General features: G+C 45.5%; 1 protein-coding gene across 1 annotated transcript; it reads left to right on the top strand.

Annotated features, from left to right (window-relative positions):
- Window positions 1–1,003: 1,003 nt before the first annotated feature.
- Window positions 1,004–11,945, top strand: gtpbp2.L (GTP binding protein 2 L homeolog). The gene is made up of 12 exons (XM_041562603.1): window positions 1,004–1,353; window positions 5,029–5,055; window positions 5,496–5,680; window positions 5,838–5,946; window positions 7,030–7,227; window positions 7,498–7,672; window positions 7,780–7,999; window positions 8,094–8,229; window positions 9,127–9,185; window positions 9,531–9,702; window positions 9,814–9,978; window positions 10,176–11,945. Exons 1-12 carry the CDS (start codon window positions 1,153–1,155, stop codon window positions 10,338–10,340), a joined length of 1,812 nt encoding a protein of 603 aa, XP_041418537.1. The 5' UTR covers window positions 1,004–1,152; the 3' UTR covers window positions 10,341–11,945.
- The last annotated feature ends 3,983 nt before the right edge of the window (window positions 11,946–15,928 follow it).

Genomic DNA, 15,928 nt, shown 5'->3' with positions numbered 1-15,928 from the left:
TACGATTCTTCTGTATACTGGTTACATTCAGACAGTAACTGAGTGCCCTGAAAGGCTCTTTGTATACTTTGGCAGGTGGCACATCAGGCTTCCGGAATGGTTCTTCTGTCGACACAGGCCTGGACTGGGAGTCAAAATAGGCCCTGCCATTCCAAGTCCACAGAGGCCCAAACAGCCCCCTACCAGCCCAAACAGCCCCCTTCCAGCCCACTATATGGTAACTTTCTATGGAACCATACAGCAGCCCCTCTGGCATTTGCCAGAACCAACAGATTGCCAGTCCGGGCCTGTGTCGACAAGTCAGTGCCAGGACAGACACTATGTATACTTTATCAGTGCCAGGACAGACACTCTTATGTATTCTTTATCATTGCCAGGGCAGACACTCTATGTATACTTTTCACCCTAGCCACCAGCCAGCTCAGGGCCTGTTAGAATATGTTGAATGCTTGGCATTATACTTAAATAACTATACTTGTGGTCATATTGTACTTGGAGAGGCATCATTAAATGTAAATGGAGCCCAGTGGAATGTTGAGAAATTGGAAGTTGGTTTTATGGAGTAGTCACCTCACAGTTACACATTAACCCAGTTGGCTATTGCACTGCTATTGCATGTTATCCCTTATACGTGACAGGCATTGCTAACTCGTGACTACAATACACAGTACAAAACACAACAATAATAATTATTACATTGCTATTGCACTAGTCAGATACAAACTACAACTCCCATCAGGCGCCGCGTTATTCGCGCATGATGCAACAAGGCCCCTGCCTTATTTGTTTACGTTCTAGGTTGCTGGGGGCGGAGCCGCAAGGGTTTTTTTGGGCAGGCTAGAGGCGGGGGTAGTTGCCAATCTTTTGCTTTATTGGCGCGGCATTTCGATTATCTACACAATGGGCGGAGCTAACTACAGTTTGTTGTACAGACAGCCGGAATGTTGTTTTGAGGCGTGGTTAACAGCGGACATCGGATGCGGGTTGGTTGGTTTGTGACGGTAGGTGGGCGCGGTGAAAGGAAGGGGCGTGGATAGGCCTGTCCGCTGTGTCCGCTGCTCCGTGTCTTCTCAGTTTAATGGCCGGCTGGGGAGAGTTGGACAGCTTGGTGTGTATAGTGGCGGGTTCCTAAGTGGTACGCTCTGGAGCCTGATGCCCGCGCTGGGCATTCCGTGCCAGTCAGGGGGAACGGGCCGCAGGGCCGGTGGGATGGAGCCGCGGGTGTTCGAACTGTTTGGGCCGGCAGGAGGCAGCGGTGGGACTGGAGCCCGGGGGAAAACGAAAGGGAAGAAAGCGGGGAAGGGCCGAGGGCGGAGCAGCAAGAGCAACAACCCTCCTTACTTACCCCCTGAGGTGAGTTATTCCTCTTCGCCCCTTTCTGTGAGATAATGCCCCTGTGCCCCCTTTTTATAAGCTAATGTGCCCCTCTGCCCCCATTTCTGTGATGTAGTGCCCCTCTACCTCCCCTCTCTGTGAAATAGTGTCCTGCCAATTTGTGTTATTTTCCCTCTGTCTTCCTTTCTGTGAGTTATAAAGACCATCTTTTTCCCTGTTTCTGTGAGATATAAAGTCCCTCTTCTCCCCTTTCTGTGAGATATAAAGTTCCTCTTTCTGTGAGATATAAAATCTCTCTTCTTCCTGTTCTGTGAGATATAAAGTTCCTCTTTTCCTCCTTTCTGTGAGATATAAAGTCCCTCTTGTCCCCCTTTCTGTGAGACATAAAGCCCCTCTTCTCCCCCTTTCTGTGAGACATAAAGCCCCTCTTCTCCCCCTTTCTGTGAGACATAAAGCCCCTCTTCTCCCCTTTCTGTGAGATATAAAGTCCCTCTTCTCCCCTTTCTGTGAGATATAAAGTTCCTCTTTCTGTGAGATATAAAATCTCTCTTCTTCCTGTTCTGTGAGATATAAAGTTCCTCTTTTCCTCCTTTCTGTGAGATATAAAGTCCCTCTTGTCCCCCTTTCTGTGAGATATAAAGCCCCTCTTCTCCCCCTTTCTGTGAGACATAAAGTCCCTCTTCTCTCCCTTTCTGTGAGACATAAAGTCCCTCTTCTCCCCCTTTCTGTGAGACATAAAGCCCCTCTTCTCCCCCTTTCTGTGAGACATAAAGCCCCTCTTCTCCCCCTTTCTGTGAGACACAAAGTCCCTCTTCTCCCCCTTTCTGTGAGACATAAAGTCCCTCTTCTCCCCCTTTCTGTGAGACACAAAGTCCCTCTTCTCCCCCTTTCTGTGAGATATAAAGTCCCTTTTCTCCCCTTTCTGTGAGATATAAAGTCTCTCTTTCCCCCTTTCTGTGAGATATAAAGTCCCTCTTCTCCCCTTTCTGTGAGATATAAAGTCCCTCTTTCCCCCTTTCTGTGAGATATAAAGTCCCTCTTCTTCCCCTTTCTGTGAGATATAAAGTCCCTCTTCTTCCCCGTTCTGTGAGATGTAAAGTCCCTCTTCTTCCCCGTTCTGTGAGATGTAAAGTCCCTCTTCTTCCCCGTTCTGTGAGATGTAAAGTCCCTCTTCTTCCCCGTTCTGTGAGATATAAAGTCCCTCTTTCCCCCTTTCTGTGAGATATCACTGTGAATGCTTTGAGTGCAACAGCCGACAGGCAATACATAGTTACAGCCACACAGGAAATCTGTGAAGAGAGATGTGAGAGTGACAGCAAAACAGGGAATCCACAAGATGTGAACCAATAGGGACAGTCTAACTAAAGCAATGAATAGTGAGTGACCTTATGCACTAGTCACTATAGTCTGGGCTGCTGTGTGGCTGCTACTCACTGCCTGTATAGTGACAGTCACAAACTTGCCCAATGAATAATACAGTCTCACAGTAGTGATCCTGCTTCTCACACTCAACTAGCAGAGGCAGGTCTGGACATGTTCAGTTCAAAGGAGTAAAGGTGGCCATACACGGACCGATAAAAGCTGCCGACAGACTGTGTCGGCAGCTTATTGGCCCGTGTATGGGGGCCCCCGACGGGCTTCCCCGATCGAGATCTGGCCGAAAGTCGGCCAGATCTCGATCGGATGGGGTTAAAAATCCCGTCGGATCGCGGCCGCATCTGTTCGTTGATGCGGTACCGCGATCCGACCGCCCGTTTGCGAGCGCTAGGATCCGATCGTTGGGCCCTAGGGCCCACGATCGGATCAGCCCGATATTGCCCACCTCAAGGTGGGCATATCGGAGGGAGATCCGCTCGTTTGGCAACATCGCCAAACGAGCGGATCTATCCGTGTATGGCCACCTTAACTGTCTCTCTCTCGAGAGAGAGTAACATTAAACTGACACAATGGCAGGGAGAATATGACTTGTGTATATAACTTTGAGCTGAACTCTATAGAAACACCACCACGGGGCCACAGATTAACTCATCCTTATGGGGCCACATTACTTCTTTACAGCAACCTGCTCTTATCCACAAATATCCTGCAACCAGGCACTAACCCCCACCTGTGAATCACTCATTCCCCTCTTGGTAGGGAATCCAATAACTTGACTGACTTTTCAGTAAAGAAATCTCTTAACTAAGCTCATGATGATGATATCTGCTTTCCTCCCCAACAATTTATCCTTCATTCCCCTCTCTTGGTAGCGAATCCCATAACCTGACTGCCCTTATAGAAAAGAAACCCTTCCTATGCTAATTGTGGAATCTCCTTACCTCCCCCCCAACAAATCACTTATCCCCCTTCTCTTGGTAAGAAATTATAAAACCTTACTGCCCTTACAGTAAAGAACACAAAACTTGGATAGCAGGCAGGCATTACTTCGGAACACCCAAGGCTTTTATATTTTATACATAATGTAAAATAAAGACTTTTTTGTATTATTTAAAATTTGAGCTCCTGGATTCTACTGATATTTATGATTTGGGTGTTCAGAAGTAATGCCTGCCTGCAATCCAAGTTTTGTGTGTTTCTACCCTTTGCTGAAGGTCTGGGGCATGAGCACCTAGACCTACTGTGGAAAGCGGTAAGCTTGTCCCATATTCAATGAATTCTTGCTTCCTATGGTTTAGATTTATACAGTAAAGGACCCCTTACTATGCTGTTGGTGAGATCTCCTTTCCTTCCCACCAATGAATTGCTCATTCCCCCTCTATTGATAGGGAATCCCATAACCTGACTGTCCTTACAGTAAAGAAACCCTTCCTATGCTGATTCCTAGTTCCTTTTCCTATGGAAGGGTTTTTATGCAAATTACTTACATCACCCATTCCATTAATCCGGGACTTGGAAACCTGTGTCGTTGGATTCCTGTCACTTTGTGCAATGTAATCTCCATTCTGATAGAAGGCTCTTATGTTAACCCCTGCACTGCTGACTAGTTCCTGTAACAATGTATAGTTAACCCTCTAAAGTGACTTATGCCGTGATACTGTGTGTGATTAAATCCCCTAAACTACCAGTGAGCGGCCTGCCATTCTGTGCAGTTAATCCCTAAATTCCCATTGAGAGGCATGCCACTCTGTTCATTTAACCCTTAAACTCCCAGTGAGAGGCCTGCCATTCTGTGCAGTTAACTCCTAACTTCTCAGTAAGAGGCCTACCACGCTTTGAAGTTAACCCCTAACTTTCCAGTGAGAGGCTGCCACTCTGTTCAGTTAATCCTTAACTTCCCAGTGAGAGGCCTGCCGCTTGGTGCAGTTAACCCCTAAACTCCCAGTGAGAGGCCTGCCACGCTGTGCATTTAACCCTTAATCTCCCAGTGTGAGGCCCGCCACTCTGTGCAGTTAATCCTTAAATTCCCAGTGAGAGGCCCGCCAGTCACTGCAGTTTACTCCTCCCTGTAGTCATTTAGAATGAATGTTCATTTTTAAAAAAATGTAATGAATTTCAATGAATTAAGCAAATATGGAATTATTTATTATATATTGTTTATGGACTTTCTATTCCTACCAAGCATTGTACTGGTTATAAAACTATGGCAACTAGGGGTAAAATCTGACTAATCCCTGTTTCCCTTCAATATTTTTCCTTTGCAGTCTCACATTGGTATACTGAAGTGCTAATATGCTGTTGTGTGCTTTCTTACAGGCCGAGGAAGGGAATATTGAGTATAAGGTGGGTTGAAGATCATTTGGTCTTATTGGTTCTTTTCCCCTTCCTATTGCTCATTCAGTGTCTCCCCTCCCCCTCCTGTTCTCTACCATTCCCTGCTCCTACCCCTCAGGACCTTAACCTCACTCTAAACCCACTCCATCATACCTGCTCCCTTCAGACCCTCTTTCTTTCTATATATAGATACAGGGATTTCTCTCTCACTGAGAGCCTGGGTGTGACTTTGCCTTTATTTGTTCAGTTACTGATCACAGGGCTGTCTCTGTGTTGCCTTTTATCTTGGGTGTCCACACCACATGTCAGCATTCTGTAATGTATTTGTGTAATGTTTACTTGCATCAGTCCAAATATAACCCTGTATTTATATAAGAGTGGGAGCTGCCATTCACATAGCACATTACAGAGCTATTCTGTTCCTCACTCATCTCCCACTTTCCTTGCAGCTGAAACTGGTGAACCCGTCTCAGTATCGTTTTGAGCATTTGGTGACCCAGATGAAATGGAGACTCCAGGAGGGGCGCGGCGAGGCAGTGTACCAAATAGGGGTCGAGGATAACGGTTTGCTAGTAGGGTTGTCGGAGGAGGAGATGAAAGCTTCGCTGCACACCCTACACCGCATGGCAGAGAAGTACGGTTCTACCTGTGTTATACCCACCACTGCTCTTACATCTGCATGTTGCTGTACACATGGCACAGATAGAGCAGCAGTTCTGATGGCACAGAGTTGCCTGTTTGTTCTAGTTAGTATCATACTGTGCACTCATTCTATGGACTTTCTCTTGCAGGGTCGGTGCAGACATCACGGTTCTGCGTGAGCGAGAGGTGGATTATGATAGTGATTCCCCGAGGAAGATAACAGAGGTTCTTATCCGCAAGGTTCCTGACAACCAGCAGGTCAGTGTTATAGGGTCTATCAGTGAATACTGAGGGAGCATTCACCTATGCCAGTGCCTTTCAGAATTATTTCAACACTGCCCTGGAATCCTTACAGTCAGCACCCAGGTGTCGGTTAAATTATAGTGTTGCATACACTGACCACTGTCCTTTGTCTGTTCAGCCATGCCCCCCTTCTATCTTTTTGAAATGGGATTACTTACACAATAGAATCCCTCTGGAAGTTGTGAAAAACCCCATCCAATTGTATTATACCACAACCCTAGGTCCTGTTTGCATTGCTAAATGTGTAGGGGTTAGGGTTGGCACCCGCCCGGTAGAAATGATGGTTGATCCCAATGTTATTAATAGGTAAAAAAGATAAATATATAGGAAGGCCGGTATTTTTTTCTGGAAAAGGTGGCAACCCTAGTAGGGGGTTTCCTGCTTTGGTGCTATTCTCATATCTACCACTAGGTGAGGCTAAGCACTTTTAGCAATGCAAACAAATCCTTCAGCAGTGGTGTCAGGTAGCTACTATCTGGTTAGCTAACCATTGTTCTTTTGAGGGGCTGCTGTGGAGGGAACAATGGGGGTGATATCACACCAACTTGCAATGTGGCAGAAAAGAGTGACTGAAATTGATCAGTCACATGACCTGAGGGCATCTGGGAAACTGACAATATGTCTAGCCTTATGCCTAATTTCAAAATGAAATATGAAAAAATCTATTTGCTCTTTTTAAAAAAACAGATTTCAATGCAGAACTATTAACATGCGTTTTGAAACAGCATGTTTCCCATTACAGGATCCCTATAAGGATAATGTCACCTGGGGTGCTTTTTATATTTCCATATATTGTGCCTATGATCACCTCCTGCAGCTCATAATGAGAACACAGAATCTCCATTAGCATTTACCCCAAAGTGAAAATCTGTGAATTGAATTGGTTATGTGTTTGGCACTATCAAGTCTGCAAGAAATCCTAACCATTGGGGAAACACTGCACATTACATGCAGTTTAGCCAGATTGGCACTGTTGTATGTGTTGCGTGTGCTCCAGTCCTAACAGCTGTAGAACCTGTACTATTCCCTTCCCCACAGTTCCTTGATTTGCGAGTTGCCGTACTGGGGAATGTCGATTCAGGAAAGTCTACTCTGCTGGGGGTGCTAACGCAGGGAGAGTTGGACAATGGGCGGGGGAGGGCCAGACTCAACCTCTTCCGTCACCTCCATGAGATCCAGTCAGGTCGGACTTCCAGCATCAGCTTTGAGATTTTAGGTTTCAATAGCAAAGGGGAGGTATGTAGAATGTCATCATATATCCTTTATCTAATTTTTATTTCTGTTTGTCTTCTCCCTCTTCTGTTAGATTGTCCGCTTTTTGGGATAGAAAATGTGTTTCAACCTTGTTGTGAATTCGCAGAACTTTCTTCTGTGATTTATAACTGACTTCTCTCTGTCTCTGTGTATTTATAACTAGGTTTTCCCTGTCTCTGTGTATTTATAACTGACTTCTCCATGTCTCTGTGAATTTATAACTGGGTTCTCCCTGTCTCTGCCCCCCCCCAGGTGATAAATTACAGTGAATCTCGCACGGCTGAGCAGATCTGCGAGAGCGCTTCCAAGATGATCACTTTCATTGATCTTGCCGGCCACCATAAGTACCTGAAAACCACTATCTTTGGCCTGACAAGCTACTGCCCAGACTTTGCCATGCTGGTTGTAAGCGCCAACACAGGCATTGGTATGTAAGATGTTCTATGTCAGTCCCATAAATTCTCTGACTAAATATGGGGATCACTGGTGCACATTGTGCTGGTGTCGCACTGCTGACTTTCCCTCTCCCTGCAGCTGGCACAACACGGGAGCACCTGGGCCTTGCCATGGCACTGAAGGTACCCTTCTTTCTGGTGGTCAGTAAGGTGGACCTGTGTGCAGCAGCCACAGTAGAGCGCACCCTAAGACAGCTGGAACGCATCCTGAAACAGCCTGGGTGCAATAAGGTGCCATTTATGGTGCGCTCAGAGGATGATGCAGTTACAGCAGCACAGCAGTTTGCACAGTCACCAAAGTAAGGAAGGGGTCGTATTTTGACATAGCAAACCCTTATTCGTGCCAGGGTGCCATCTATGCCCTGGTCTTACAGTTGCTTTTTATTTTTCCAGCATCACCCCAATCTTTGCTATCTCCAGCGTTACTGGGGAGTCATTGGATCTCCTCAAAGTCTTCCTGAATATTCTGCCTCCCCTCACCAACAGCCATGAGCAGGAAGAGCTGATGCAGCAGCTGCCCGAGTTTCAGGTCCATAACAAAGGGCTGGGGAAAAGGGAGAAATAACATTTGGGTGGAAAATGAGGAAAGATGGTTTTGAGGAAGGATGGAGAATCGGGAAAGATTAGTATGGAGGATGTGAGGGAGACTGGGGGCAGGTGAGTTTGAGGAGAGAGGATGGATGCAAAATGGGGAGAGCTGATGAATGGCGAGAAGGGGAATGATAAATTATACTGAAGTTAAGAGAGAGGGGACCAAGATGAATAAGTGGGAGGCTGGCGAATGGGGAGTGATGATGTGTTGTGGCGACTGGAGAATGAGATGTTTGCCTTATGGGACAGTCACAGTCAGATGACCAACAGTGCCATCGCTAGGGTTACTGTTGTTAAAGGGGCTGTTCACCCTCCAAACACTTTTTTCAGTTCAGTTGTTTTCAGATTGTTCCCCAGAAATAAAGACTTTTTTCAACTACTTTCCATTATTTATTTTTTACTGTTTTTCTAAAATTTAAAGTTGAATGTTGTGTCTCTGGAGTTTTAGTCTGGCAGCTCAGTAATGCAGGTGCACTCTAAACTGTTACAATTTTGCAACATTTAGTTAATACATTTCTCAGCAGCATCTCTGTAGTATTAGTAACTATTGTATCAATTCTAACAGCTGCCTTTAATAAAACCCAGGGATTGTGTTCAGCAGGGAAAAAGATAAGAAATGTATCAATTTAGAACAGTTTACAGGGTCGGAGACCCCCCCTCCCAGAGCTGCTTTAGAAGGTGAAAAATGACACTGTTACAATATAAGAAAAACGATGACACATAGAAAGTAATTGGACAAAGTCGTTATTTCTGGTAATCTATTTGAAAACAACTAGTTGTTTGAAGGTGAACAACCCCTTCTTTAATGGTTTCTATTGGTTTTGTTTCTTCTCAGGTGGATGAAATCTACACTGTGCCGGAGGTGGGGACTGTGGTCGGTGGGACATTGTACAGGTAGGTTCCCACTATATGTAACCCTGGTTTAAAGGTATTCTGCTTTACCATCAGTCATAGGCAGCCATTTACTCTTCAATACCTTGGCTGCTATTTGGGCTGCCAAATTAGCACTAAGTAAGCTAAGTGTTAGGGCCTGTGTTCTCAGCCTTTGGCCCTTCGAGTTTCTGCAGTTTGTAGTGTTTTCAGGGGCTTTCTTGGCAATTTGCATTAGTGTTTGTGATAAATTGGGTGAAAGTGTTATATGGGGGGCAGAGTCACCAAGTTTTTGCTAATAATAATTAACATCCCCAGTGAATCAAACCTGTGTGCCTGAATAATGTTTCCCTTTCTCTCCTGTGGCAGTGGGGTTTGCAAGGAAGGGGAGCACTTGGTAGTCGGACCCACAGATGGGGGTGTTTTCTTGCCCCTAAAAGTTTGCAGTATTCAGAGGAACCGATCCACGTGCCGTGTGCTCCGTGCCGGTCAGGCAGCAACGCTGGCACTGGGAGACTTTGAACGCTCGCTGCTCCGGAAGGTAAGTACATGACCCCCTTAAGCTCATTCATACCCTTCTCCCTTAAAGCAGTGAACGTAATTGTGTGCCCTGGAAAAGACTTGCACAATATCACTCCATTTATTCCCTCAGGGGATGGTGTTGGTAAGCCCGGAAATGCTGCCCACAGTGTGCTGGGTGTTTGAGGCAGAGATTGTGCTGCTGTTTCATGCCACGTCCTGTCGGCAAGGGGTGCAAGTCACTGTGCATGTGGGAAATGTCAGACAAACTGCGGTGCTGGATCACATTCATGGCAAGGTTAGTGCCACCATATTCCTACTCTGTCATGCCCTTTCTTCCATCTCCTGCCACCCCAGCATACTATTCATGCAAAGCCCATGCTTCACACCCCTCCACTCCCTTTATAATGCCACACTGGCAATGTCATGTTCCCCAAATCTGCATATTGTCTCTTGGCGCATCCTCAGCTTCTCCCCCTATGTTTGTGCCCCTAGGATGAGCTGCGAACGGGTGAGAAGGCTGTTGTCCGATTTCGCTTCATTAAACACCCTGAGTACCTGAAGCCTGGTACCAAGCTCCTGTTCCGAGCAGGCATGACCAAGGGTATCGGACATGTTTGCAGCCTGCAGGTGATTGCTACTGAGATTGGTGACCCTTGATCTCCTCTAGTTGGACCCATGGGACACTTTGCCCCACATGCACCAAATCAGAAGCCAGGGAAAGATGTGCTGGCCCGAGGAGCCATGCTGATCTCTGAGCATATAGTCACCGGTCCCCAAGCTCACTCATTGGACAAAGCAGCTGATTTATAATTCCCTTCACCCTTGACGCTTTTATGATGAAAAATGACTTTTATATGAGAAAAAGAAACCGTTTTACATGTATTTTTATGACTCCCAGCAAAAACATAACAGCCACTTTGGTGTTGGCATGTTCAGAACTCTAGAGTATCTGGATTTCCAATGGAATATTTTTAGTGCACTTTTACAGGGGAATTTGCAATGCTAGTGCTCAACAAAGTAACTGTCCCTCATTGTTCCCCTTATAACCCACTATCTGTGCTTCTAAATAAGCACCTCAGAGCTGGTTCCTTTAAAGGGTAAGTTAAATTATTAGCCCTTCTGGGAACATGCCCCAGTTTATGGAGTACTTTGCCAGGTACCAACCAGTATGTCCTCCTCCTGGGCTGGTTGGTTTAGCTTTGGCCACTAGAGGGAAAGAGTTCAGTACCTGGGTAAGTACTTGGGGGAGAATGGAATCACTTACCCTGTGGACAAGAATTGGTACTAAGACAAAGTGAAATAGGGGCAGTCTAGATATTGTTTTCTATTTTGTATTTTAAATTCCCAGTAGTCCCATTGATTTAATAAACCACTTTTTAATTTGCCCAGGCCAGTTGCCACTTTGCACTTAGCATGGCCCTGGCCTTCTGCTTTTACCTAAGAGTGTAGAGAAAGCAACCAATGAGAGAAGCCCATAAGGCACAAATAGTAAGACTGGAGGAAACAGATTTCAGCATCATCAGTGCCCAAATGCTCACCTGAAAGGGAATAAAATGCTCCACAACCTGAAAGAAAAAGGGGTCTCTGCTCTTTACAGTTTATGGGGTTGAACCCAGTTCTATTCTTCCACCAAAATATGCTTTTTTTATTTATTTATTGGGACAAGAGGTAAATAAAACCAGGTAACCTCTGGTGCTGAGAGTAGGGGCAGGAATGAGATAATTCATGGGGGTTCAGCAGCCAGAGAATAGCAGAGGTTTGATTGGTAGAGAACCAATTGTTTCATAGCCAATGAGGTAACAACTTGACAACAGTTTATTTTAAGGGTTGTGTGTGTTCCACACTGCAACCTATTCAGGATCAAGGTAAGTGCTTTGAGTTAATCCTGCTCCCTGCTGATGTGCCTTCGGCCTATGGCCCACCTAGTGCCTCTCAGCTGGTAGCCACACTAGCCCTCTATGCCGCCTGTTATTTACCTGAATGGAAACTACCCAGTCACTAGGTGTGCCGAAGGCCTTGCAGGTAGACGATTTGCACAGATTCAGACCTATGCTAAATGCTATAGTGGAGAGTCTCCCCTGTAGATTAGCCCTTGGGGCCAACCACTCTCCATTCTCTCTCTGCCCCCCCCCCACCCCAAACTCTGCTGCTTCTCTTCTTCCTCTTGTGCATCAGGGATGGCTCCTGCATATTGTATTATTGTGCGTCCTTAGATTTCTCTCTCTGAATGTCATGTACAAAATAAAATGTTTTATGAAAGGAGCCATTTTCTGCACATTGGTATTCATTAAGCACACCTTTACCTCACAGGGATGTTAATAAGATGTTTTAGTACAATAATGCCATGTTTGTACAAAATGGAGACCATATCCCCTCTTAAAGGAGAATGTACCAGTGCATTATACTCATTTAGATATAAAAGAATTGTTCTTAAAGTAGACATATAGGATGAAAACCCCTAATTTTGTAGGCAATTATAAGTAATATATGGTGTTGCTTTCACATGGTGCTAAAAATTAGTCCCTTTTTTGGAGCTCCCTATATATGTTCTCTGGTCCCTGTCTGAGTTTCAAATGAGGGGTGGGCGTGTCCTAATGGTCCCTGCCAGAAGCACAGTAGGAGGGGGACAGCCAATCGCAGCCCTGCAGTCACACAAGCACAAACATGCTTCAGTTCCCTACCAGGTCCTGCTAGCTGCTGATTGGTTCCTGTCCTATAGTGCAGTGAGCTGAGAGCCGTCGGTTACCCCGCACAGTATGAGAATTCTGGCAGGGACCATTAGGGCACGCCCACCCTTTATTTGAAACACAGACATTGACCTATAGGGAGCTCTAATAAAGGGGCTATTTTTAAAGCTAATATACATTTTTAGCACCATGTAAAAGCAACATCATATATTACTATATCACTAGCCTTTCCCCATAACTGAGCCCTTCCATTCCCTTTATCAGCTTAGTTGATATACTCTACTTCCATTACGTCCTACAGGCAGCACACCAAGGGTTAACTTCAGTGTCTCTCCTGATAGGACAGGTAGCATAAAAATATTCAATTAGCAGCCTTTAAATCCCCTGACCACCCCTCCCCCTGCATGTTTTTTTCTCTTGCCTAGATTGGGGGGCACAGGCACCATAGGGATGAAGATCCTGTTGCTTGAAGAAAGGACACTAAAAGGTTAAAGTAGCTCCTCCTTCTCCTGCTCTGGGCTTCATCCCCGCCTACCTCCTTAATCCTCAATTTTCTTTTAGTGTCCTCAGAAGGAGGATGGACATTTCTGGCTGGGAGCAGTGGTACAGATTTAAGTATCATGCCACTACTGGGGGTCAGTGTTTCTCTTCCAGAACCCCTCCAGCCAAGGACTTCTGATCTGAAGATGCTCTGTAGTCTTCCCGCTCTACCGAGGCTGCAGGCTGGGGAGCTCCCCCCCACACTACCCTCGGCAACTGGTTCCCACTCTCCGGAGGCTTCACCAGTAGCCACAATGGAGGGTATACCTTTTATTGAGCATTCCTGGCTGACACAAGGAGGTAAGTCAATTCAGGGACTGATCCTCCACCTGAGTTCAGCATGGCTGGCTTTAACGGCATGACACTTGAAGCCCTAATCCTAGCCAGATCAGGAGTTCCAAAAAAGGCCAGACAGACCTTACTAAGGGCCAGAAAGCCAGTCTCCGCACGCATCTACCACAGGGTATGGAGGACATTCATATCCTGGTGTAAATCTAAAGCCAAAGATTCACAGTCTTGGCAGTAGCCTATTGTTATTCCTTCAGGAGGGTTTAGACAAAGGGCTGGCGCTCAGTTCACTGAATGTTCAGGGATCAGCCTTATCTATCCTTTTCAGCAGCAGCTTGCAATGCTGCCCAACATCAAAACCTTCCTCCAGGGAGCATTGAGGATGATACCTCAATACCGTCATACAATCCTTCACTGGGATGTCGATATGGTACTTTCCATATTGTAGGAGCAAACGTTCGAGCCATTGGATTCAATTCCATTACCTGTGCTGACTCTTACGGTAGTTTTTCTATTAGCCATCACTTCGGATGGACGAGTTTGAGAACTAGCAGCTCTATCCTGTCGTCCACCATTTTTGATTTTTCACAAGGACAAGGCGGTGTTAAAACCTACCCTGGATTTTCTTCCTAAGGTGGTGTCAGAATTCCATCTTAACCAGGACCTGGTGGTTCCTTCATTTTGTCCTGAACCAAAGACAAAGTTGGAACAGTTACAGAACATAGATGTGGTTCGTTCTCTCAGAACATATACCAGGGCTACCACAAGCAGAAAGTGGCTGGACAACCTCTTTGTCTTACCAGAAGGACCACGGAAAAGCCTTAAGGCATCTAAGGCCACCATTGCAAGATGGATTAGGTCAACAATCTTGAAGGCCTATGAGGTACGAGGTAAGGCCACACCCTTCCGGGTTCAGCTCATTCTACTTCTTCGCACTTCTTGGGCGGTTCGCCACCAGGCTTCATCAGAACAGGTCTGTAGGGCTGCAGTGTGGTCATACACACACACCTTTTCCAAATTCTACATGGTGCATACATTCGCGTCAGCCGAAGCGAGCTTCGGGAGGAAAGTGTTGCAGGCGGTTATTCCCTGAACACTAGGGGTAAAAAGTCCCGCCCTCATGGGTAGCTTTGGGACGTCCCTATGGTGCCTGTGTCCCCCAATCTAGGCAAGAGAAAAATAGGTTTTTGTACTTACCGTTAAATCCTTTTCTCTTGTCCTACATTGGGGGACACAGGCCTTCCCTCCCTGTATTAGTTCAAGTTAATGTTGATCAGTTAATATCTTATATAATTGTTATTGTTCAAATACCAACAAGTTCAAACAGCAGATACCGTGCTTAGCTTGCATTGGGGAGGTGCTCCTTCTTTTCACATGGGCAATTGGTAGGGCTCGTCATCTCTTCTTCGGTCAGAAATCTGAGGATTGAGGAGGTAGGCGGGGATGAAGCCCGGAGGAGGAGGAGCTACTTTAACCTTTTAGTGTCCTTTCTCCAAGCAACAGGATCTTACAATAAGGCACAATTGTTTTTGCTACTAAGTAGAGCCATTGATTTGTGGCATTCTGGAGTTAATTAACAACTATCAGAATTAATACTGAGGGGCAGGTTTACTAACATTGGAGATAAATATCTGGAGAAATTTCTGGAGATGTTGCCCATGGCAACCAATCAGCAATTAGATTTAAACAGCCACAGCCAAGTTAGAAAACAAAAGCAAAGATCTAATTGGTTGCTATTGGCAACATCTCCAGAAATCTCTCCAGATATTTATCTCCAATGTTAGTAAACATGCCCCTGAGCGTCTTACTATTTGTCTATATATAGACACGAACAAGGGGGCAATTCATGTATACCCCACAATTGACTATACCTGTATAGATAGTGGCTGAATGTATATCAGCTCACTATTTCCCCTATTTGTCCACTTATGTGTTTTTAAGTTGTGTGTATTTTTATGGACATGGTCCAGCTTCATTGAGGAGGATTCCCAATGATGTGTTTTTGTGGTAAAAAATGTTTTAGTGAGACTAATAAAAGTTGAGTTTTAAGTAATTAAATACTACAGCACCTGAACTAGTTAACTGGAGGATTGCAGGAGTGATACAGAAGCTACTATGTATTTCACTCTGTAATTCCTCAATTGATACATTCAAGAGGAGAGGAGACCACACTGAGGTGCGCTCAGACGTCGCGCTGGTGTGACGTCACTTCCGGTTTCACACGTGAGCAGCAGCTATGGCGTGGGAGGATCTGGAGCAGCGTTTTCTACAGACCCTTGTTGCCGGTAAGGGGGGCCTTTAACCGGAGGGGTTTTATCTTTTGTCCTTCTGCCAGGCTGTTGGGAGATAAAATAAACGGACTAAGGTATAGTTATTCCTGCAGGTCAGTTATATTGCCTTAGATGTGTGCAGCTTATTAAGTGCTGTCTGTTTATTTCTTAGATGTCTAAATCTCCTGCTCAATGAACTCAAAAAACCAAACACAGGATTTGTGCTGCATGTGAGCCATTAGCCATTACCTGAAGATTATGCACAGAAGATGTGTGCTCCCTGTATTAAGGCTAATGTGAATGAAAATCAGATAAGGAAATCATGACCAGGGGCAGCTGGGAAATTGACAAAATGTCTAGCCCCATGTTAGATTTAAAAATTGAATACAAGAAAATCTGTTTGCTCTTTTGAGAAATGGATTTCAATGCAGAATTCTGCTGGAGTATCACTATTAACTGA

The sequence above is a fragment of the Xenopus laevis genome, chromosome 5L, assembly GCF_017654675.1.
Source record: "Xenopus laevis strain J_2021 chromosome 5L, Xenopus_laevis_v10.1, whole genome shotgun sequence".
Taxonomy (NCBI): Eukaryota; Metazoa; Chordata; class Amphibia; order Anura; family Pipidae; genus Xenopus; species Xenopus laevis.
The sequence above is the reverse complement of the archived record's forward strand: the minus strand, read 5'-3'. Positions and strand labels throughout refer to the sequence as shown.